The sequence below is a fragment of the Manacus vitellinus genome, unplaced genomic scaffold (genome assembly GCF_001715985.3).
Source record: "Manacus vitellinus isolate BGI_N305 unplaced genomic scaffold, ASM171598v3 scaffold_53_pilon, whole genome shotgun sequence".
Lineage (NCBI taxonomy): Eukaryota > Metazoa > Chordata > Aves > Passeriformes > Pipridae > Manacus > Manacus vitellinus.
Genome location: NW_021940637.1, coordinates 412,148 through 434,311, shown reverse-complemented (window position 1 = coordinate 434,311; position 22,164 = coordinate 412,148). Strand labels below are relative to the sequence as shown.

The window sequence follows — 22,164 nt, the reverse complement described above, 5'->3', positions numbered from 1 at the left end:
TGCCTGCTAGCGCTGCTCCCTTTTACACGCCTTGGCTTGGTGCTGCTGAGTGTGGCCAGGGTGCTGGCAGGACCACAGGTGTGTGGCATGTGGTATCCAAAATACTCCTGGGGTAGTGGACCTGTGACTTTCCCTGAAGTTACCTGTGTGTATTAAATGCAGAACTCTTTGGGGCTTCGCAAGTGACTTCAGAATCTGAGTGCACACCCTACTTTTTGCCTCCTTCCTCCCACGTTTGAAAGCATCTCTCACAGCTGTCTGTCATTCTATCTGGACTGTCCAGGAGGGTTTTTTTTCTGTTTTCAGTATAAAATGTGTGTAGGTAACACATCCTTTCCCAGTCTGTTGTGTTCAAACACTGCATTCATGAGGTCTGCGTTGCTTGAGGTCTGCGTGTGTTTAAGATGCCCCATGTGAGCAATATCCTTTAAGTGAGACTGAAGAAACCGTTAACTTTGAAAATATGACAGTAAGGCCCTACTTTTCGTGATAAGACACGATTGCATTTTTTTTGTTTTGTGCTGAAAGCTGAATCTTTAATTCCACTTTCCCATCTCAAGATACCGGTACCTGAACGGACAGAAACTCGCCCTGCCCGCTCGCGGCGGTCTCAGCACCCGGAAGGGAGCGAGGGGTCGATCCCTTCTGTGCTAACTGCTCTGTTTGTAACAGGTTTCTGTAGTGCTTGCCGAGCATGAGTGCAGAATGAAGCGGCGATTGGACGAGCAGGAGTCACCTGTGTATGCGTCGCAGCAGAGACGTATCACCAGCAGCACCGAAGCTTTCCCACACCAGCACCGCGTGCTCGCCCCGGCCCCGCCGGTCTATGAGGCGGTTTCGGAGACCATGCAGTCTGCCACGGGGATCCAGTACTCGGTAACTCCCAGCTACCAGGTGCGTGTGCTCATCCCTCAGCCACAGAATTCTGTATTTGAGACAAAGTTTTATTTTAGTAAACCAGGGTTTCCTTAAAAAAACCGAATTGGGCGATGTGCTCATCACACGTCTCGTTTTCAGCACTTCGGCTTCATTCACAAAAAAAGTTGGCTTTCTTGAACGTGTTTCTTCCAATGATTCTCTCACACCCTGTCTGAATCCCAGAGGCAGGTTTGTGGAGGGCTTTTCCTCCATTTTTCCTTTTTTTTTCCGGCATTTTTCTTTTTTTGTTCTTGAAACAGACATACAGTATCTTGGGGGATCTTAAGCTTAACAGACTAGATCAGCATGTAGATTGAAGACTTTCAAGGAAATTGAAATTTTTCAGAAAACATTACCCCAGAGTCATTAGGTGGCACTCTTCCCTCTCTTGCCGTCTTTGCAAGGAGCTGGCAGCTGGGAACAGGGAAAAAATTGTCCTCGTAGAGTGCACTGGAGATAGCTCTCACTGAAAGAGCAGGGAAAGGCTGTTTGTGTGATATTTGTCTTTGCCATGTGTCTGGCGTGTTGCATCTTCCACACTCGTGTTGCTGGTGGGCTGCTCTCCCTGTCTGGTGCCTGATTTTACACACAGCTTCATTCCTGCTTCTGTAGAAGGGATGTTCACAGTGATAGTAGCAGCCACGGAGCTAAGGAGCTACAGGCAGACCCTTGCAGGGGCTGGAACAGGGTGTGTTGATGCTGGTAATGCTTCCTAAAAAGAACTTGAACGGATCAGCAAGCGAATCTTTTCTTGTTCATGAGGATAAAATAAAGTATATCCCATCTAAAAGAGGCTTGAATGGAAAACTGGGTTTGTGAAAATGATTTTCCAGATTGAAACTTTCCTGGTTTTAGGTTTGAAGGAGACCCAAAAGCGCATGCCTTCTGTTCCTTTCCCTGTTTTTCTAGGGGAAATACCAAGCTGAGTTTTCCCTTGAGCCTGCTGATGCCAGAGAGCCAGAATTTGACTTTCAGTTCCCCAACTGAATGTCAAGAGTGTAGAAACTCATAAAGATTCATTAACTCAGATTAGTACTTGTGATGGGAAAGGAGAGAACCTTGACTCTTGTCAGATTAAAAATCACATTTTATCCTCCTTTTGCTGGCCTTTATGTCACTGGACAGCCAGTGAGTGTGCAGGCTGGGGACAACCCGTGTTTGGAACCTGTTTGCAGGAAGGGCTCTCCTGTGTTTGGAGTGTAGGATGAGAGTTGTCTTGATTTGTTTTTAGGTCTCTCTGGGTCTTCACTGAAGAAAATAATAGCTATGTTTCAAGCAAGGTCATTAGCAGTCATGGCTAAAGCACAAACTGACTGTCTTCTGCTTCCTTAAAATTGTATTTCTGCATCTGGGAGGCCTGACCCTGCTCTCTTGCCACAAAGCCATAGCCATACCTGACATCCTCTTTGTCTTGCCAGGTGTCAGCCGTGCCACAGAGCTCGAGCAGCCACGGGCCGGCCATCGCCACCGTCCACAGTGGCCACCACCACCCTGCGCCAGTGCAGCCCCACGGCAGCCAGGTGGTGCAGAGCCACACACACCCCACGCCCCCAGCCGTGCCCGTGCAGGGCCAGCAGCAGTTCCAGAGGCTCAAGGTAAGGCCAAGCAGTGCTGCCTGAAGTAAGACAACCTCTCCCTAAATCATTGGGCAGCCAGGGACCTTTTTCTATCCATTTTACCTCCCTGCTGCTCACCTTCTAAAAGCTTTCTTGGCTAGGAGTAGATTCTTCTCGTGTTTGGAAGTCTGTTGAATGCAGAAATGGACTTCTCTTTTTGCTGCAACCTTGTTGTTGCAAATACCATATTAAAAAAAATGGGACTTGCTAGAAAAAGATTTGGGGCAGGAAGGAAAAGGAAAAAAAGTATTGCTCAGAGTATTTGTATGAATGGGTTAAATTGCCAAAACATTTGGTGCTTTTCTGAACACATGGCATATGTGGGTGGTTGTGTGGGAGTAATTTGGGAGTAAGGAAGGCTCTATTCTCAGATTACATGCTGTAAAATCCTTAAACAAGAAGAAAAGTCCACCAAAAATAACCCTTGTAAGTAGCCACATTTGGAGAAGGCACATACATATCAATTGATGCCCGTTTCTTAGTCTCTTCCAAATATTGTTGTGAGTCTTTTCTGGTTTTGGTGGAACCCTTTTGCTGAATGTGGGACACTTCATTTCTACAGAGCTCTCAAAACAGTTTCTAAAAGAGTAGTTCTTTCTCCCAGTGAAATCCATGGAAAATCCTTTGGTAATGCAAGATTGGGGCTATACATGAGTCTTTATTCCTTTGCTGTTGTTTCATTTCAGACATTTCAGAGAGGTCCTGTGTGCAGCTGCCGAGCATGTGGGCTGGCTGGGGCACTGAGACCCAGAGCTCTCGCATTAGGATGTGACTGTTCTTTCAGTACCTCTGAAAATTTGGTGTTGGTACACGAACAGTTCATAAACTTCTTGCTGTTTGAGGTGTAAAACCATTTACCGCCCACAGTTGCCATTTTCGAAACCTTTCTATGTCGAAATGAAATGTCTGGCTTTTTGAGAGAAGTGCAAGCATGTACCTGGCAGGCATCTACTGCACTGAATATCTCATTTCCACTTTCAGCTTATTCTTAGACTTCCATAATAATTTCCACATATGAATGCAGGAAAAATACTCAGTCTAGTTCTGTTTGTCCTAGCAGTCACTTCAGTGATGGTAAATTTGGAATATGTTTTTCTCTGAGTAATTCTGCTGATATCTGTTGCTTTTTTTCCCCCCCTTTTTGTCTCTTTTTGGTACAGTTTTATCTCGTGGGCAGGAGTGGGGAGTGAGTACCTCTTACTCACTAACCAGGCTCACGAGCTTTTTGCTCCTTAATTCTTGCCCAGGCTCAGGGCTGACAGCTGTGTTTCAAATAACACGTTTTACAGAACAATGGGAGGTGAAATCAAGACTTCTCTGCTAATATAACCCATCTGGTCTGTCTCCAGGTGGAGGATGCATTATCTTACCTTGACCAGGTGAAGCTGCAGTTTGGTAGCCAGCCACAGGTCTACAATGATTTCTTGGATATTATGAAGGAATTTAAGTCTCAAAGGTAATGAGCTGCATTTTGCTTCTTCCTTCCAGGTTAGAAAGAGCGTACGTGGACATGGGAGTACAGGGCAGGAGCTAAATTCTGTCTTTTGTGTGCAGATTAATGCACCTGGACAATGATATAAAAGCAATTGTGTGCTTTATTTTCTAAAAATTAAATGCATCCCTTCATTTATACGAAATCTCTGCATAGAGTGGGAGTTCACAAGTTCAGCCTTGATAGCTGATTCATCTGGCTGTCTGGTTGTCTGCCCATTAATAATGGTCAGACTTGGAACTAGATCTTGTAGATTATAAAATGCTGGCTGAGCTAATAAAATAATGTTAATATCACTCTTTAGTTCAGCGATGTGCTTATAGGAATCAGTTTTGCATTGTTTCATGGGTTAAAGGTAATAAGGGAGAAAACCTAATGGAGAATTCCTATGTGGAGAACTTTGTCCCACTGAAAGGTCCCAGAGGATGATGAGGTTGTTACCTTGTTCCCTCCTCAGTATCGACACTCCGGGAGTGATCAGCCGCGTATCGCAGCTCTTCAAGGGCCACCCAGACCTGATCATGGGTTTCAACACCTTCTTGCCACCTGGTTACAAGATTGAGGTGCAGACCAATGATATGGTGAACGTGACAACCCCGGGGCAGGTTCACCAGATCCCCACTCATGGCCTGCAGCCCCAGCCACAGCCCCAGCCGCAGCATCCATCGCAGCCTTCAGCGCAGTCGACCCCGACACCAGCACAGCCGGCGCCGCAGCCCACACCTGCCAAAATCAGCAAGGTGAGAGGCTTTGGGTGACCTACACTGATAGCACAGGGAACCTGCTGCCTCCAGCTGAAGCTGGTGTGGAGCTAGAGAGTGAAAAATTAACTTCCACGCTGCTCTTCTGTGGTATTTGTGAACTTCCACACGTTCTGCTTCTGCTGTCGTATTAGTTCCTCATTTTCCAACTTCAAGATGCAGTCATAGGTAATTGGATAGCAATTCAAATAAACTTTTGCAAATATTAACGGTTTGGAAAAGCCTCGTTGCTGTCAGTGGAGAACTGAAGGACACTCAGAGCATCTGGTAAATGGTACACATGTTATTCAGGAAGGGATTCAGCAACGCTGGGAAAAAGGTTCGTAGTTAAAAGCACTGGGAACACATTAACTGCCTACTTGTGTGTATGTTGTCTTAGAATAACTGAAGTCCCAAGAAATTCCTCATAAAACAGAGGTTGTGATGAAGATGTTCCTTTTGGTGTGAAAGTGTGTGTATGCTTTCAAATGCCTGGGGCAATTAAGCCTTTAGGAAACCTTGATTTGTTATTTAATGGCTTCTGTGTTGCTTGAAGTCTTGTTTTCAGATTGGATCATTTTTGTAAAGGAGTTGGACTAGACTATGATTCAGACATCAGCTGGATGGGTGCAGGCAACATCTAAAGGGCAAGAATTTAGGCAAGATGACCATGATGTTGACTGTTGGTATTGGTGTGTGTGCCCAAAACAGAGACCTTTCAATAACAAAGGGAATTTGACTCTGGTTTAGATGTAATCCAGATGCTACTGTCCAAAGGGTGTATTTTACCTGACTGGAAACAGAATATGATAATAGGCATTCAAGGAGATTGCTCTAGATAAAATATCATGGATTTTAACCTCAAAATGCAGCAATATTTCAGAGTCTTAGGTAGGGAAAGAATCTCTTAAGTTTCAAGGGTTAATCCCCAAACTGCACACTTAGCTAACAGTTGGCTGGAAAACAAAAAAAAAAAGGGGGAGAATATGCAGTTAGAAAGCAGCAGGATTTAGAATGTGGCAGCTAGCTGATCTCTGGACAAACATTGTGGGGACGTGCAACCTCCTGTTCAGAAATGGCAAAAAAAAAAACAAACGTGGTAAGAGGTTTGCAAAGTTGGAAACTGCAAATCATTTCAGAATGAACTTAGCTGTGCCAGATTTCCAGTATTTTTTCCAAAGAAGTATTACATGCTCTCAGTGAAGAGCTAGCAGTCTCTTCCTTAGCACCATGGGATAAGTGGATTTTCTCCCCATCAGCCTGCAAAAAGTTGAACTATCTTTGCTGAAACTTTAAAATGAACCTGAGGGACAGGCTAAATAGTGAGGTAATGTCCCTACCAGGCAGGTAAAGCCGTAGGTGAGCAAGGCAGGACCTTGTAACAGGATATTTCTGGCTGTCCTAAGACAGTTGTCTACACTGTCAATCCTGAAAATTCTGTGTAATACAAGTTTTGAAATTTAAAAGATGAAGGGGATAAGTACTTCCATTTTCATTTAAAATTACCAGCTCAAAACTAAATTTCCCCTGGCTGTTTGGTGTCCAAAAGACACTGTTAGGAGTTTTCAAAAGAATTACTTGCTGTCTGCTCTTTGTGTCAAGAAATTCCAGTTTTCCCTTGCTGTTGCCTTTATACATTCCAGAATTCTTCACTAGGGGCAAAATAACTTAGCGTTGGAGCAAGCCATACCTATACATTATGGCTCTGTTAAATTTTTGAGGTATTTTGTGTCTCTTGTCAGGTTTCAGTCCAAAGGAATTAACAAGGGAAATCAGCTTAATTACAGCAGCTTGAACGGTCCTGGTGTTTTGTCTTCCTGATGCGGTTTAGTCTTTGCTGGCCCAGTAAATATTTATCTGTCCGTAAGTGGATTTAAAAGGGCCTTTATCCCAAACATAAAGCAAGCTGCTAGTTTCTAAAACAGTTTGTTTTCTTCTCAGCCATCGCAGTTGCAGGCACATACTCCTGCCAGCCAGCAAACTCCCCCAATTCCGCCGTACGCATCACCACGCTCGCCGCCGGTCCAACCTCACACGCCCGTGACAATCTCTCTGGGAACCACACCATCCCTGCAGAACAATCAGCCCGTGGAGTTTAATCATGCCATCAACTATGTCAACAAAATCAAGAATCGGTTCCAGGGACAGCCAGACATCTACAAAGCCTTCCTGGAGATCCTCCATACGTATCAGGTGAGTGTTAAAAATACGGATTTGGGTCTACGTGTGGTTGTTTCTCTGCCTTGGGGAGGTAACTGTGTCTGTCCAAAACTTGCATTTGGGTCTTCTGCTGAATTACCAGTGGCCAGCAAGTGATCATAGAGTGGTTTGGGTTGGAAGGGACCTTAAAGATCATCTGGTCCAACCCTTTGCCATAAACAGAGACACTTTCCCCTAGATCAGGTTGCTGCAAGCCCTGTCCAGCCTGGTCTTGCATTCTGCTTAAACTAAGCAGAATCCTTGCAAGTTAAAAGATTATGTAGCAGCATGAAGTAATAGATTTGAGTTCCTAATCCTTGTTTGGAAATCTCTGAAATGCCTGTTTAAAAACTGGATTTGGTGTATTTCCATGAGTATGTGTCAGGAAGAGACAACGTGGCTGTAGCTCTATGTTAAAAGCAAAAAAAACCCTTCCTTGATGAGTGTCCTACTAGTCCAGGGCCAGTTGGGCATTTAGTATACATTTTATAGTATATATAACTGAAGGTATTTAGAATATATAAGAATCATACTATTAACATAGTATGATGGTTTACATAAGATGCCCAGACCTTTGTTGTTTCATTCTTTGTATCACCAAGGGTTTGTTTATTTTTTCTTTGTCACTTAAATAGTTTGTGCATCCTTTCTTCTGACACTTCTCTTTCCTCTGGCAGAAGGAGCAGCGTAATGCCAAGGAGGCAGGAGGGAACTACACGCCGGCCCTGACAGAGCAGGAGGTGTATGCACAGGTGGCTCGCCTCTTCAAGAACCAGGAGGATCTGCTCTCGGAATTTGGGCAGTTCCTGCCTGATGCTAACAGCTCTGTGGTGAGTAGTCTTGGAGATAGGCTAAAATACCTAGTGAAAACTGGTCTGTATGTAGCCAGAGTTCAGAAAAATGTGCTTTTGCTGTTTGTTTCTTGGGTTCTGTTTTGGGGTTTTTTTGGAGTGATCTTGTAGTGAATGTGGGAATGAGATCAGCAGGATAGCTGTTTTCTGGCTGTAACTTGTCTTTTAAATAACCTCTATTTTGAATGCAATTCCTTTGCCTAAAAGGATTTTATTCTAAGACTTCTGTAACTGCAGTAAAATACATGGTCATCTAGAGCTTGGAGGAGCAGCAGACCTCACCTGCAGTGCTGCATCCAGCTCTGGGGTCCCCAGCACAGGAAGGACATTGACTTGTCAGAGTGAGTCCAGAGGAGACCACCAAGATGATTAGAGGGATGGAGCAGCCCTTCTGTGAGGAAAGGCTGAGAGAATTTGGATTGTTCAGCCTGGAAAAGAGAAGACTTAGGGATCACCTAACTGTAGCCTTCCAGTACCTGAAGGGTGCCTAAAAGAAAGATGTAGACAGACTTTTTACAAGAGGATAAGGGGAAACGGATTAAAACTAAAAGAGAGTAGGTTTGGGTTAGATATTAGAAAAGAATTCTTCCCTGTGAGGGTGGTGAGGCCCTGGCACAGCTTATCCAGAGAAGCTGTGGCTGCCCCATCCAGGGAAGTGACCAAGGTCAGGTTGAATGGTGCTCTGAGCAGCCTGGTCTAGTGAAAGGTGTCTTTGACATGGCAGGGGGCTGGAACTTGAATGATCGTTAAGATCCTTTCCCGTCCAAACCATTGTGTGATTCTCTGATTTTGGGTGGAACTTGGCCCTAATGGTCTTATGGGTTTGTCTCTAAACAAGCTGTTGAGTAAGACAACTGCAGAGAAAGTGGAATCTGTCAGGAATGATCACGGGGGCACAGTGAAGAAGCCACAGCTCAACAACAAGCAGCAAAGACCCAACCAGAACGGCTGTCAGATCCGACGGCACCCAGGGACTGGAGCAACCCCTCCCGTGAAGGTAAGAGTGTGTGCTTCTCCTTCAGCATCCATCTGTCTGTCCCAGGAGGCTGTGGCAGAGCAAGATGTGTTTTCCAAGTCCTTGTGATTTTTGTGGTCTAGGCTGCAGCTTGAGAACTTGGAAACTAATGCTTGTTCTTTTAAAGGAAGCTTTTGCAAGTCCTTGTTTCCAAGCACAAGCCTTTGCCTCTGATTTTTTCAATCTGGTGGTGTTACCTGTGCCTGAGGGTGGGAATAGTTACTTTAATGGCTTGAGAAAATAGGGCTTTCACCACTTTATTAGGAATACATACTTCTATTAGCAGTGTTTAATGAGGGGGAGTTGTGGTATGTGGAGACAAGTGTCAATAATACCACAAAATAAACTTGTCCAAAATTTGTAGCAAATATTCCTAAGGCATGTAGGAAAAGAACAGCTGAGGAAAAGATAAAAGTGTGCCTGAAAGCTTTGTTGTAGTAGAACTTGGAGCAGATGCAGTGGAATCATGATTGCTCATCTTTCCAGTGATAAACCTTTTAATACAATGATGAATGATTATTCTCTCAGCAGAGTTTGCCCTTTTCAAATGACACACGATTTGTGAGAGCAGTGAGGCTTTGTAGTGTAACAAAAATGGTCCTGTGGCCAGGTGGCTTCGTGTTTATGCATGAAGGATAAGTTTGCCTGCTTTATTTGAGGGCAGTATATCTTGCTTTGTGATGAAAAACATTAGCAGGCATAATTGTATCATTTAAATCCAGTGATTTATGTCCCCTTCTGTCCTTTCTCCTCCTCTTCAAATCAAGAGCAGCAAAACAAAACATGTTTTGGGGGCAGCTTTCTGAGGATGGAGAGGGCAGGGCTGGTATAGGGAAAATAAAGGATCTTGAAGTGGAATGCAAGAGAGAAAAACATTATAATAATTCTGTGGAGGTGTAAGACTTACAGAACTGGATGAGTGATAGGAAAAAACATTTATTCTGGTAGTTTTGCAAACTAGTTAGAAAAATAAGATATGGTGTAGTGTGATTGTTTCAATCAGCTAGTTACAGAAAAGAGTGCAACAGAATATTACAAATATTTGGAGTTGCATGCTACTTATTAATAACTTGTAGCACAAGTTTTAATAGTTGTTTCCTTCCAAAAAAAGCAAACTTTCTTTTATTTGAAAGCACATGATGGGGTCAGGAAGCTGACACCCATTTGTGATAGATAATCAAATGATCTCAACTTGCTGAACACCCCTCTTATTTTTTTCTTGCCCTTCTTTTTTGTCTTAACAGAAGAAACCGAAGCTGCTTGGTTTAAAAGACCAGTCTCTGGCAGAAGCCAGCAAGCATGGTGTGGGGACAGAATCTCTCTTCTTTGAGAAGGTGACAAATGGGGTGCAGAGGTTGCATGTCATTGGTGTATGTCCTTTGTTTGTATACATCTGGATTTTTATCACAGTGAAGTATGTGAGGTTTACACCACCCTGATAACATTTCTCAGCTTGACCTCAGATGTATCCTGTGACCTCTAAGTCAATTTTTAAAAACTGATGGAATTTTTTACATATGTCTTTTCCCCAAAGCTCCTTCTCCAGCTTTCCAACCGCTGCTGCTGCAGTTTCTTTGCAGGAATGGGAATTTTTTTACTGTAACCCACACTCCAAATTGTTTTCCCCTTTATGAAATCGCTGTACAGTTGATGATGTGCATGGCATGTCTTACTGTGTTGGCACAGCTTGTACCCATCCACAACCACCTGCCTGCAGTGGGGGAGCTCAGTTTACAAAGCAGCTAATTCACATTTACATTGGGTTGGGGTTTTTTTTTTCCCCTGAGATATTAATCTAATTAATTGCACAGTTGTTACCTGTTGCTGACTTAGCACACAGAACGAGTGAAGGAAACATGGGATGTTTCCAAGTGGTACCTTGGTGTCTTCTCTAAGATGTCCATACATTTCCTTATAGCTCAGAGGGGAGTATAGAATGATCTTAAAACAATCTTTTCAAGTAATATTCATGTGTCGATGACAGTCTTGGTTGCTCCCTGATGATGTGGTGAATTTTGCAGTGTACTGGAGACTAGGTAATGGTAACCTGGAACAAATTTATTGCCTGGAGGATGTGTAGGTGTTAACATGAGTAAACCTAGAAAGCCATGCTGTGGAATTGTAGCCGTAATGATGAATCTCTTAATAATGATAGATCTCAGTCTGATGCATAGATCCAACTGTTCCCATGGGAAAGGTAATGGTGTTGGGATGGATAGTTTGGTTTCCTCATTCTGTGAAGAGCAGGGTTACAGAAGCAGGATTGTCTGTGATAACCCAAGCTGGAAGCAGGCAGAGGCTGGAGAGGTGTTACCCAGGGCACAGGTCTCATACCTCTGCTCCCTACTTGAAATGTTCTCTGGAGTTTAAAGGCAGCCTGGGTGGGTTTGTGATGCTGCAGCTGTGACTGATGTTGTCCACAGTTTTGTCATCCAGCTGTTAGGGGTTCTTTGTAGGACTTAATTCTTCATTTGCAACTCCTTCCTTAGAGTAATGCCCCAGAGCTGACGTTGCAGGGGATCCCCAGCATGGGAGTGGCTTTCATCAGGACCAGTTCATCTGGCCCTATTTGCAGGGCAAGTTCTCTATGTTTAGCTCACTTAAAGATTTGTGTGCAACAGTGAGAAGCACAGTGTCAAATCCAGGTCTCCTGCTTCTCACCCTGTTTGATCTCACCCTGACAGCTACTCTTTTCCTCTTTTCCCCTCTCCTTTAGGTCCGCAAAGCTCTGCGTAGCACAGAAGCGTATGAAAACTTCCTCCGCTGCCTGGTTATTTTCAACCAGGAGGTTATCTCCAGGGCTGAGCTCGTGCAGTTGGTTTCTCCATTCCTCGGGTAAGTCCAACCCCTTTCCCTACACAAGGCAAGAAGGTTAATCTTCTTGGTCTGTTTCTGTTGTGGAGCCAGGAAAGAAACACTGATTTCCATGGTCTTCTGCGCTGCCCTTTCGTATTCCTTATCTGAGAGAGAGGGATTCCCAGCTGTGTCTTGACAGGCAGCACGCAAGAGAAGTTGCTTGCTGTGTTTCTTCCTTTTCAAGAAGAACAAAGGAAATTATTTAGCAGCTTATTATTGCAGTTTCTTCCTCTGGAATTACAGACTGTGTCATCTGAGAAAAGACTGATTACCTAATTATATAGGAAATATCCCTCAGAAAAACCAGAGTGCTGATGTAAACTCACTGAAGTTTCCAAAAAGTGGCTGAATTCTGTCGTGAAGCCAAAAATGTTAAGGAACACAATGGTTTAAATAGGAACTATGACTTCCATGATTGTCAATACTGTACAGAACAACTCTTACTAATCGTCCAAAACCAACTGATATCCTCTCATCAACTTTGGGCAGCAGGATTAATGTTCCTTTTGCCTGTGAATTGAGTTCCTGGTTCCAAGGGAGAAGGCAGTAGCAACATAAATTGGGTTCAGGACCCTATTACAGTGGCTGCTGTGTGTTATGACCCGCCCCAGAAAAAGGGAGGGGGAATAACCCAGGTTTTTATCAATAATTCCCTTGGGGTGGATTAGAGTGAAACGACACTGAATAACCGGTGTTTGAAAACATATACTGACAAGGTTTATTTTAACAACTCTGTATCAACAAGCATGCTAGCAGTTTGGGTGTTGTCATAAAACAATGTAACATAGAGATAACTTTTGGGGGGTGAGACTGGCCACCTGAGGTGTCTTCTTGCCTTTTAGGGCTTAGCCCCTCTGAGGCAACTCCTTGCCTTTTTAGGGCTTAGTCCACCTGAGGCATCTCCTTGCCTTTTTAGGGCTTAGTCCACCTGAGGCATCTCCTTGCCCTTTTAGGGCTTAGTCCACCTCAGGCATCTCCTTGCCTTTTTAGGGCTTACTCCACCTCAGGCATCTCCTTGCCTTTTTAGGGCTTAGTCCACCTGAGGCATCTCCTTGCCCTTTTAGGGCTTAGTCCACCTCAGGCATCTCCTTGCCTTTTTAGGGCTTACTCCACCTCAGGCATCTCCTTGCCTTTTTAGGACTTAGTCCACCTGAGGCATCTCCTTGCCTTTTTAGGACTTAGTCCACCTGAGGCATCTCCTTGCCTTTTTAGGGCTTAGTCCACCTGAGGCATCTCCTTGCCTTTTTAGGACTAAAGTCAAAACCTGCAAACTCCTGGAATGCATAAATCATTAACTATTTCAGTCTCTGACACTGTGCAAAGAAACTGCCCCAAGGAGCTTCCACTTGCTCCATACCTCCACTGGAGTTAGTCAGGCATCAGCAGGATATTACCTTTAGGTAAGGTGCAGTATTTGACAAAAAAAGGTAAATCTGTATTTCTCCCATCTACTGCCTGTGCTCCTAACTCTAGGGATGAATATTTGCATTGGGGAAGGTAAAATACAGCTTTTTTTATTCTGGAGTTGGACATTATCTTTTGCAGTGAATAAGCAGTGATTCAATTAGCCTCAGGAACAGGTTCAATTCCTTGTATTGCTGGAGCTTTGCATGAGCGGATTTGAACAAATGCAGTATTTTAGACTAATAAACTCTTCAGGAAACTTTACAAACAGGCAAACTTGGGCCTTGCAGATAAAGGCTTCTCCATGATTTGTGCTTCTCTGTGTAGTCTGGTTGAAGCAATTGCTCAGCACTGAAACCTTTTGCTGTGTAGGTACAGAATCTCTTTTCAGTTGTTTCTCACTGCTTTTTGGAAAGGAATGGTCTGGTTTAAGGTCCAAACCATTGGCAAACAACTAGGCATCTGGCATAAGTTTAGTACAGGGGTAGTTTGGGAGACCCAGATGTGACCCTGCCATGAGTGCACTCCTTGCAGCGAAAGCTCTGGCTGCTTTTCCTTGCTTGACACTAATCCTAAAGCACCCTAGTTGCACCAAGAGAGCAGTCCACCACCTGATCAACAACAGGTTCCTGCTTCCCACCTGGTCAGGCTCTGTGGAAGTGGGATTGAGCAGAGAGAGTCCTCTCTCATCATACTGATAATTCAGAAGGGTGTCTTGGGCACTGTCTGTAGCAATCAGTTCAGCATCACAGCTCAGCACTGTTTGATTTCTACTCAGCTCATTTTTCACTTCGTTCCTCTTATTTTTAGGAAATTCCCAGAATTGTTCACTTGGTTTAAAAACTTCCTGGGGTATAAAGAGTCTGTTCACATGGAGACGTATCCAAAGGAACGGGCTACTGAGGGGATTGCCATGGAGATAGACTATGCCTCCTGTAAGAGGCTGGGCTCCAGCTACCGAGCCTTGCCCAAGAGCTACCAGCAACCCAAGTGCACGGGGCGGACTCCGCTGTGCAAAGAGGTAAGGTGGGAATTGTGTGGCAGAGGAAGGCTCTTCACAGCCTTTTCAAAGGGTTGGAGCAAGGGCGAGCAAAACGGAACAGGATGGGGGGGGTTATTTTGTATCCCTGCGCAGTGTTGGAAAGGTTCTTGGGGATGTTAGGGTGTCTGGTGGTGCTGGGCATGGAGCTGGGACCAGGCAGCTGCCTGCTTAGCACTGATCCAGCACTGATCCATGCTACTCCTGCACCCGGGTGTGTGTGGGCAGCACCATCCTGGCTCGGGATCATCATGGTACGTGTCACAGCCCGAGGTGAGCACACCCAAGGTATTCCTAGTGTCACTCCTCCAAATATCTGGATCATATCCAGAACCTATTGCACAGGGCGAGGCGTCAGTCTAGGAATTGGGTTATGCTGGAAACTGGCTGGGAGTTGGGATACCCAGGTGGCTTTGATGGTTGGCATCAGCTCCTCTCCAGTGGTGTTTGTGAAAGGGTTGCATGGAGCATTGATAAGCAGCTGGAAAAAAACCCACTAAATGGCTCCCTTGGAACATTGACCATGACTCTTGTTCTCCCTCTGTCTCCCTCAAAGGTTTTGAATGACACCTGGGTCTCCTTCCCATCCTGGTCTGAAGACTCCACATTTGTGAGCTCCAAGAAGACACAATACGAAGAGCACATCTACAGGTGTGAGGATGAACGTTTCGAGGTAAATTGTTTTCTCCTTGATTGATGTCTCAGAAAGCTCTGTTCTGTGAACAGCTAATGAGCTTGATGTAAGGATAGCTTTAATGCCACATCTTAGAATCTCTTTTTATTGTGTCTGTTACAATAAAAAGTTTTAGGCATAAAAGCTTGTGTTCCCTTAATGCAAGAAGCAGTGGCTGCATAACCACTAAGTTGCCATCGCTGCCCCTCACTTTTTCTTGGAGCTCTTGGTTCACCCCCACTCCACATTAAATTGTTGAATGGCCAGCATGGAATTGCTGCATGTGAGAAATAGAAACCCAGTCGGGCAATTTCCAATCAGAATTTTATTATATGATAAAAGCAAATTCAGCACTGGGTGATCAGGGAAGGGGTTCAACAACTCCCAACACCTGTCACACCCGAAGAAGACATTTGTTCTACATTTATTTCCAGCTACTACATGAATATTCATTATACATAAGTATAAACATTATACACTGTTAGGTACGTGAGTATAAACATTACACATTGTTAGGTCAGACATTCCACAGATATTTCTTAACAAGAATGTTATCTATAAGCATCCATAATATATTGTTAAATCAGACTTTCAGCAGATGTTCCCTTGTTATCTATACAAAGTTATAAATTTTAAGAAAGGTGCTATTATCTAGCTAACTAAACAAAATTCTCTCATTATAAATCCTACACAAGGTGTAGGGGCCCAATTAAGTTTTACGACTTGTTTTTCTTTTCTCTCCAGGTCATATTGACCTTACACTGTTTTCTCTTAATTAGCTCGAATCATTTTCTCAGTTTATCACACTGCATATTTTCTGTTCATCCTGCCCACTCAGTGCATGAGAACATGCATTCCCCTGTAATCATCAGAAAAACGATACATTCAGGATGTTAAATGACTGACACCTTGACTGGAAGTGGAAGTTAGCTTGGCAGTTACCTGAATCCACTCAGATTTGGTACATCCTTTTGTAGACTAACTGTCAGTTGTGTTCTATTTCCAGCTGGAAAATGTAATTTCCGAACAGTATAATTCTGGCAGCCTTTAAATTCTTATGCAGTATTATCTAGGTAGCAGATAAAATATAATTGGATTATTTTAGAGCAGCTGAACACAAAAGTGCTCTAGTACACCTTGTTAAACAGGCACGGCTTCTTGTTTCATGTCACTTGAATGTTTGCCTCCGTGCAGTATCATGTTTTGTCTATTCAACGATGGCTAATGCGCTGTTCTCTCCAGCTGGATGTTGTCTTGGAGACCAACCTGGCAACCATCCGCGTTCTCGAGGCAATCCAGAAGAAACTGTCGCGCTTGTCTGCCGAGGAGCAGGCCAAATTCCGGCTGGACAACACCCTGGGGGGCACCTCGGAGGTGATCCACCGCAAGGCTCTCCAGAGGATATATGCTGACAAAGCCGCCGACATCATCGATGGGCTTCGGAAGAACCCATCCGTGGCTGTTCCCATTGTGCTGAAAAGGTACTGACTGCCCTGGCACCCTGCCCCAGGTGCTCTTCCAAAGGGTGACACACCATATGTGGCCCAAATCTATGGAAAAGTGGCTGATTTCTGCCCCTAAGGGGTGTGACCTCCACGAGGCTGTAAATGTGCCCTGAAGGGTTGTTGCTGCCCCATCCCTGGAAGTGTTAAAGGCCACTGGAATGAGATGAGCTTTCAGATCCCTCCCAACCCAAACTATTCTGTGATTCTATGTGAAATTAAGAAGTTCATGTATGTTCTGGTCAGTTGGTGTACTCCATAATAATCACCTAGAAAGAGGATTTTACCCTTCTGAAAAAACCCCTTACAGCTCAACTGGAAAGATATAGAGCTTTTGTTGTCTCCTCTTAAACCTTGTTTCTTCCCCAGTGTCAGCACCATGTGTAAGATAAGGAAACTGTACTGTGTGGAGTGTCCTAGGGCTAAATGAGATCCCTTTCCAGTCCCATGGCTGTGGGCTCAGATCATGGTGGCTGTGCTACCCTCAGATTCCCAGTCCTGTTTCTGTTGTCAATCTCCCCTTCCTCAGTTAAGAAAAGGGAGTGGATGCTGCAACTCCTTGGGGCAGCTTGAGGAGATGTGTGAGCAGTAGATACTCTTTCTCGGTCACTTTTTGTCTCTGTGGGACTGTTGGTCTTGTGTTTGGGATTCTGGAGCCTGGGGGTAGCAACCTTCCTGAGATACCTAGGTCCTAGTTTTTCCACCCTACTGCAAGGACACTCTTCTTGAACTGAGTCAGGGATGCTTTGCTTGGGATACTGAGTCGAGGTTCAGGAGTCCATTCCCAGGACACTCAGGTGTCTGTGCTTTGTTCATCATCCAAACTAAGCTGCTCCTGTTCCACAGCTGGAGCTACATGACTTCCTGGAGATTTCTGAGAGACCAGGACCAACTCTTTTGGCTTTTCTGTCCCTTTATCCCCTCTCCCTACTGTGGACAGCAGGGCTACTTTGTTTAGGTGGTTTTACTTGGATGTGAAAAAAGAAACAGAATTCTTTCTCCAGAGAGCATGTCCAGGTGTAAACCTCCTTTCTTTGAGATGTCTTTCATTCTTGCCCATTTCATCAGCAGTTCAGCTCTTCTCAACACTCACCAGGAGCCATGGGCCTGGGTTTTTCTGACATACTCACCTCTTAGCTCACCCTTGTTTTCTCAATCCAAGGTTAAAGATGAAAGAGGAAGAGTGGCGAGAAGCCCAGAGAGGATTTAATAAAGTCTGGCGAGAGCAGAATGAGAAGTATTACCTGAAATCCTTGGACCACCAGGGCATCAACTTCAAGCAGAATGATACCAAGGTCCTGAGGTCAAAGAGTCTTCTCAATGAGATTGAAAGCATCTATGATGAGGTAAGATAGTCACCAAGAGTTTCCTTCCCTCAAGCTTATGTACTTTGCTAGTGCAGTTTCAGTTCCTGTTCCTCGCTGCCCGATGAGGGAGGAAGTCTGTTCACTGGCAGAGCTTTCTGAAAGGCTCTTGGATGGAGAGAGGTGATTTAGGCTGATTTCTGTGCTGTATTTCTCCTTTGTAGAGGCAAGAGCAGGCTTCAGAAGACAATGCTGGAGTCGCCACGGGCCCACACCTCTCGCTAGCCTACGAAGACAAGCAGATCCTGGAAGATGCTGCCTCTCTCATCATCCACCACGTGAAGCGGCAGACAGGAATCCAGAAAGAGGACAAGTACAAAATCAAGCAGATCATGTATCACTTCATTCCAGACCTGCTGTTTGCTCAGCGAGGCGAACTCTCAGATGTGGAAGAGGAGGAAGAAGAGGAAATGGATGTGGATGAAGCTACTGGGGCTGCAAAAAAGCACAACGGCGTTGGGGGCAGTCCTCCCAAAACCAAGCTGATGTTCAACAACACGACGGCCCAGAAGCTGCGGGGCATGGATGAGGTCTACAACCTCTTCTACGTTAACAGCAACTGGTACATCTTCATGAGGCTGCACCAGATCCTGTGCTTGCGGCTGCTGCGGATCTGCACCCAGGCCGAGCGGCAGATCGAGGAGGAGACGCGGGAACGGGAGTGGGAGAGGGAAGTGCTGGGCATAAAGCGAGACAAGAGTGACAGTCCTGCCATCCAGCTGCGACTGAAGGACCCCAGTGAGTGACTTCTGATGGAAGGCTGGGGGAGAAAGGTGCTTCTGTTTGTAGCGTGGTAACAGGGCTTGTTTGGTGTCTTCAGGCATGTGACAGCAGTGACCCTTAAAGATTGGGGGTTCTCTTTTCTTATCCCTGGGCAGCACTAGGAAGATGGGAAGATATGGGGAACATGGGACTTGAATAGCAGAAGGATAATATGCAGCAGTTATTTCATAAAAGCTTTCATTTTACACTTACATACCAAAAGTATCTTTCAAGCTTCCTAACTAAAAACTTTTCTTAAAAAGTCTTTCAGAAATAAAGACCTCATGGAGGAGGCTAGGGTAGAAAGTGAGAGATTAAGGAAAGAACTGTGGCCTTAGGAGTTAATTGTGTTCATAAAAGACAAGTTTAACCCTATTCCAGTAACTCTTCAACTTGAATGGGTCACCTGAGGACCAAAACTCAGAGCAACCCTTCTTGGGGGGGTGGTTATGTTCATCTCTCCCCTTCTCTCCTGTTGCAGTGGACATTGATGTTGAGGATTATTACCCGGCCTTCCTGGACATGGTGCGCAACCTCCTGGACGGGAACATGGACTCGTCGCAGTACGAGGACTCCCTGCGCGAGATGTTCACCATCCACGCCTACATCGCCTTCACCATGGACAAGCTGATCCAGAGCATCGTTCGACAGGTGACTGCAGCAAAGCCTGGGAAGTAGGTGGGGCGGGGTGGAGGAAGCAGACAGGTTGTTTTCTGCACGCTGGAGGCAGAGTGTTGTATGCCTAAATGGAGGATTTCAGGGGTAAGCAGGTAGATTCAAGGTGGTTTTTAACCGTCATGTAGAGACATGGCAGAAGGTAATTTCTGATCCATTTAGATTATTGAGAATATCCTCTACGGGTATACAGAGTTCTTGTTGTTTTCTGGATGTTTTAGGATGTAAGTATTTAAAGCATCTCCAGAGTTAATTTAGCTTTAACTTTGAAAAAAAGTTAAATGACACTTAAATAGTTCCTTTGCTTTCCATCAGTGCTGTAGGAGCAGTGTGTGCCTTTTCTAAAAACGTTTGTCTCTTTTTATCTGGCTGCCAGAGTAGCTCATTTTGGCTGTTAAACTCCAGTCCTTTTTTTTGGGCTGGTAGGAAGAATGCGTGAGCAAGGGGAAAATTCTTATTGTGTGGTTTTTGTACTACAAAGACCAAAAACAAACACAAGGGGCTGAAAGTGGAATGGCCTGAAAGGCCTTTCCTCTTTCAGAAGGGTAGAGTTGCTCTTCAGAAGCCCTTCGGTCCAGAGATTAACTGAACTCAGAAGACAGTCGGAGAGACTTTTGATTTTTAAACTTGTACAAAATATGGATTTGATCCTAAATCTCCCACCTCTTCCCTCAAACACAGCAGCAGCCTCTTGGTGAGGAGGGGATATACTGTGTCACGGCACTCTGGCCCTTCCTCCCCTGCTGCTGATCAGAGTATTCCCTGCCTGTAGTTTTTCTCTGAGTAGTTGTACTTTGCCACCTCCTCATTTTTTTTAAAGCTATTATGGCTTTTTTACAGAGCAGAAGTGATCTGCAACCAGAAGAAGCTAAACTCATGCCTTTTCAACTTTTTTTTTTTTTCTCCTTTTGCTTGAGCTTAAATTTAAGCTCATGGTTTATTTCTTTCTATTCTGTGCTGATGGTCACGTAGCAAACACCCTGCCCCTGTTCTTCCTTTTTGCAGCTCCAGCACATAGTGAGCGACGAGATCTGCGTGCAGGTGACAGACCTTTACCTGTCGGAGAACAGCAACGGAGCCACGGGAGGTCTTCTCGCTTCCCAGTCTTCTCGTACGCTTCTGGAGGCCACGTACCAGCGCAAAGCTGAGCAGCTCATGTCGGAGGAGAACTGTTTCAAGGTAGAGCTGGGCCGTGAACCACAGTGTAAAAGCAGCACGAGCCCTTTAAGAAGGGAGAGGCACCAGTCTTTTAAAAAAAGACCCTCGTTCAGGCAGCAAAAAAAACCGAAGAAAATTAACCCCATCCCAGCCAAAACCGGCACGCGTGTTGCCAGCTTTTGGGACGTAGGTTAATGCTTCTGTAAGGGCCCCTCAGAAATGAGGTTTGAAGGAGGAATGTATTTCCTGGAACACCAGTCAGTATCCCCTGTGCTTCACAGCAGCTTTGGCCTGTATCATACTGACTGCTTGGCTGTCACTGGTTTTAATTTGGCAGTTCAGACTCTCCTGTTTCTCTGGTGCCTCAGTTTTGTTGACTGTGGGGAGATTTGCTGCTACTGCCTGGGCATTAAATCCCTGCTGCCTGCATACATTGCTAATAAACCTGTGCTAATCAAATCCATACTTCCTTTGCCAAAGAGGCAGGAAGTGGTCAGGCCCTTTCTGAGCCTGTAAAGTACTTTGGATAAAAGCCTCAGTGTATAATATCTCTTCCCTTGCCCTCAAACTTATTTTGGGGGCTCAAGAGGGTTTCCCTTAAAAGTCTGCCAACTTTCTTCATTCTCCCTTTGCCCCAGTGGGATTTGAAGGTGTTTTCTTCTATTTCAAACATATTACTGAAGTCCCTTCTGCTCTTTCTTTATAGCTGATGTTCATTCAGAGCAGAGGTCAAGTTCAGTTAACCATTGAGCTGCTGGATACAGAAGAGGAGAACTCAGATGACCCTGTGGAAGCAGAGGTATGGATAGCTTGTCCAGAGAGTTGACTGTGAGGGTCAGCATTGCACTGGACCAGTGTGTGGTGTGGTCTGTTAGCACGAGACAAAGAAACATCAAAGCATGCCATAAAGCTTTCAATGAGCAGGCAAATTCTTCTTGGCTTATTTTGTGTTAGAAAATGCTCAAAACCCTACAGAGAAACATTGTACCTGCCTTTTTGGGGATAAGATGCACAGAGCCTTCAAAAGTGATCTTGTGTTCATCTGTATGACTTCCAGCTTAGCGTCCTTAACCCTCCCATGTCTGGTGGGAAGGCAGTGGCTGATGTGTGCTCTGTGCTTGCTTTCAGCGCTGGTCAGACTATGTGGAGCGATATGTCAACTCCGATTCTACCTCCCCTGAGCTCCGGGAGCACCTGGCCCAGAAACCTGTCTTCCTGCCCAGGTGAGTGGCCAGGCTGAGCTGTGAAAGGACCTTAAAGACCATCTAATTCCAGCTCCCTGCCATGGGCAGGGACACCTTCCACTAGGCCAGGTTGTTCCAAGCCCCATCCAACCTGGCCTTGAGATCCACCAGCTACATCCAGCCTGCTAGTGCCAGAGAGTGAGCACTAATTCCAAGAGTGTTTCTCTGATTTGCAGGAATCTGAGGCGGATCCGTAAGTGTCAGCGTGGTCGGGAGCAGCAGGAGAAGGAAGGGAAGGAAGGAAACAGCAAAAAGTCCATGGAGAACGTGGAGAGCTTGGACAAGCTGGAGTGTAAATTCAAACTGAACTCCTACAAGATGGTGTACGTGATCAAATCGGAGGATTACATGTACAGGAGGACCGCGCTGCTGCGAGCTCAGCAGGTAGGAGCCAGCAGGAGAACTGGGGTGGGCTGCTGGTGTTTCCTGGGACCCAGGGGAGGGGAAGGAAGCGTTGCCTCTCTATCTGTCCCCGTTCAACTGGCACAAACCTCAAAGAGAAGCTAAGCTCATAAACAGAGAACCTGAACACAGATTCTTGAAGTGTTAAATATATAACGTGCAGCATAGCCCTTGATTGCTGGAATACGTTGAAGGATCTGTGGAAGTTACATTGTATTTTGGATACAAATCTATTGGATTCAGTGGTTAACACC

The 22,164-nt window shown here is 45.1% G+C and overlaps 1 protein-coding gene across 1 annotated transcript in view; it reads left to right on the top strand.

The window, feature by feature from the left end:
• SIN3A (SIN3 transcription regulator family member A) overlaps nt 1-22,164 on the top strand; it is a 30,074-nt gene that overhangs the window by 5,946 nt on the left and 1,964 nt on the right. The window contains exons 2-20 of the mRNA XM_008933805.4: nt 673-894; nt 2,337-2,513; nt 3,884-3,990; nt 4,484-4,766; nt 6,708-6,959; nt 7,643-7,795; nt 8,655-8,813; nt 10,076-10,165; nt 11,548-11,666; nt 13,902-14,112; nt 14,687-14,803; nt 16,046-16,284; nt 17,468-17,651; nt 17,834-18,407; nt 18,913-19,082; nt 20,112-20,285; nt 20,971-21,063; nt 21,393-21,487; nt 21,685-21,892. Coding sequence (XP_008932053.3) covers nt 706-894; nt 2,337-2,513; nt 3,884-3,990; nt 4,484-4,766; nt 6,708-6,959; nt 7,643-7,795; nt 8,655-8,813; nt 10,076-10,165; nt 11,548-11,666; nt 13,902-14,112; nt 14,687-14,803; nt 16,046-16,284; nt 17,468-17,651; nt 17,834-18,407; nt 18,913-19,082; nt 20,112-20,285; nt 20,971-21,063; nt 21,393-21,487; nt 21,685-21,892 — 3,594 coding nt within the window. The 5' untranslated portion in view covers nt 673-705. The remainder of the gene's footprint in view (nt 1-672; nt 895-2,336; nt 2,514-3,883; nt 3,991-4,483; nt 4,767-6,707; nt 6,960-7,642; nt 7,796-8,654; nt 8,814-10,075; nt 10,166-11,547; nt 11,667-13,901; nt 14,113-14,686; nt 14,804-16,045; nt 16,285-17,467; nt 17,652-17,833; nt 18,408-18,912; nt 19,083-20,111; nt 20,286-20,970; nt 21,064-21,392; nt 21,488-21,684; nt 21,893-22,164) is intronic.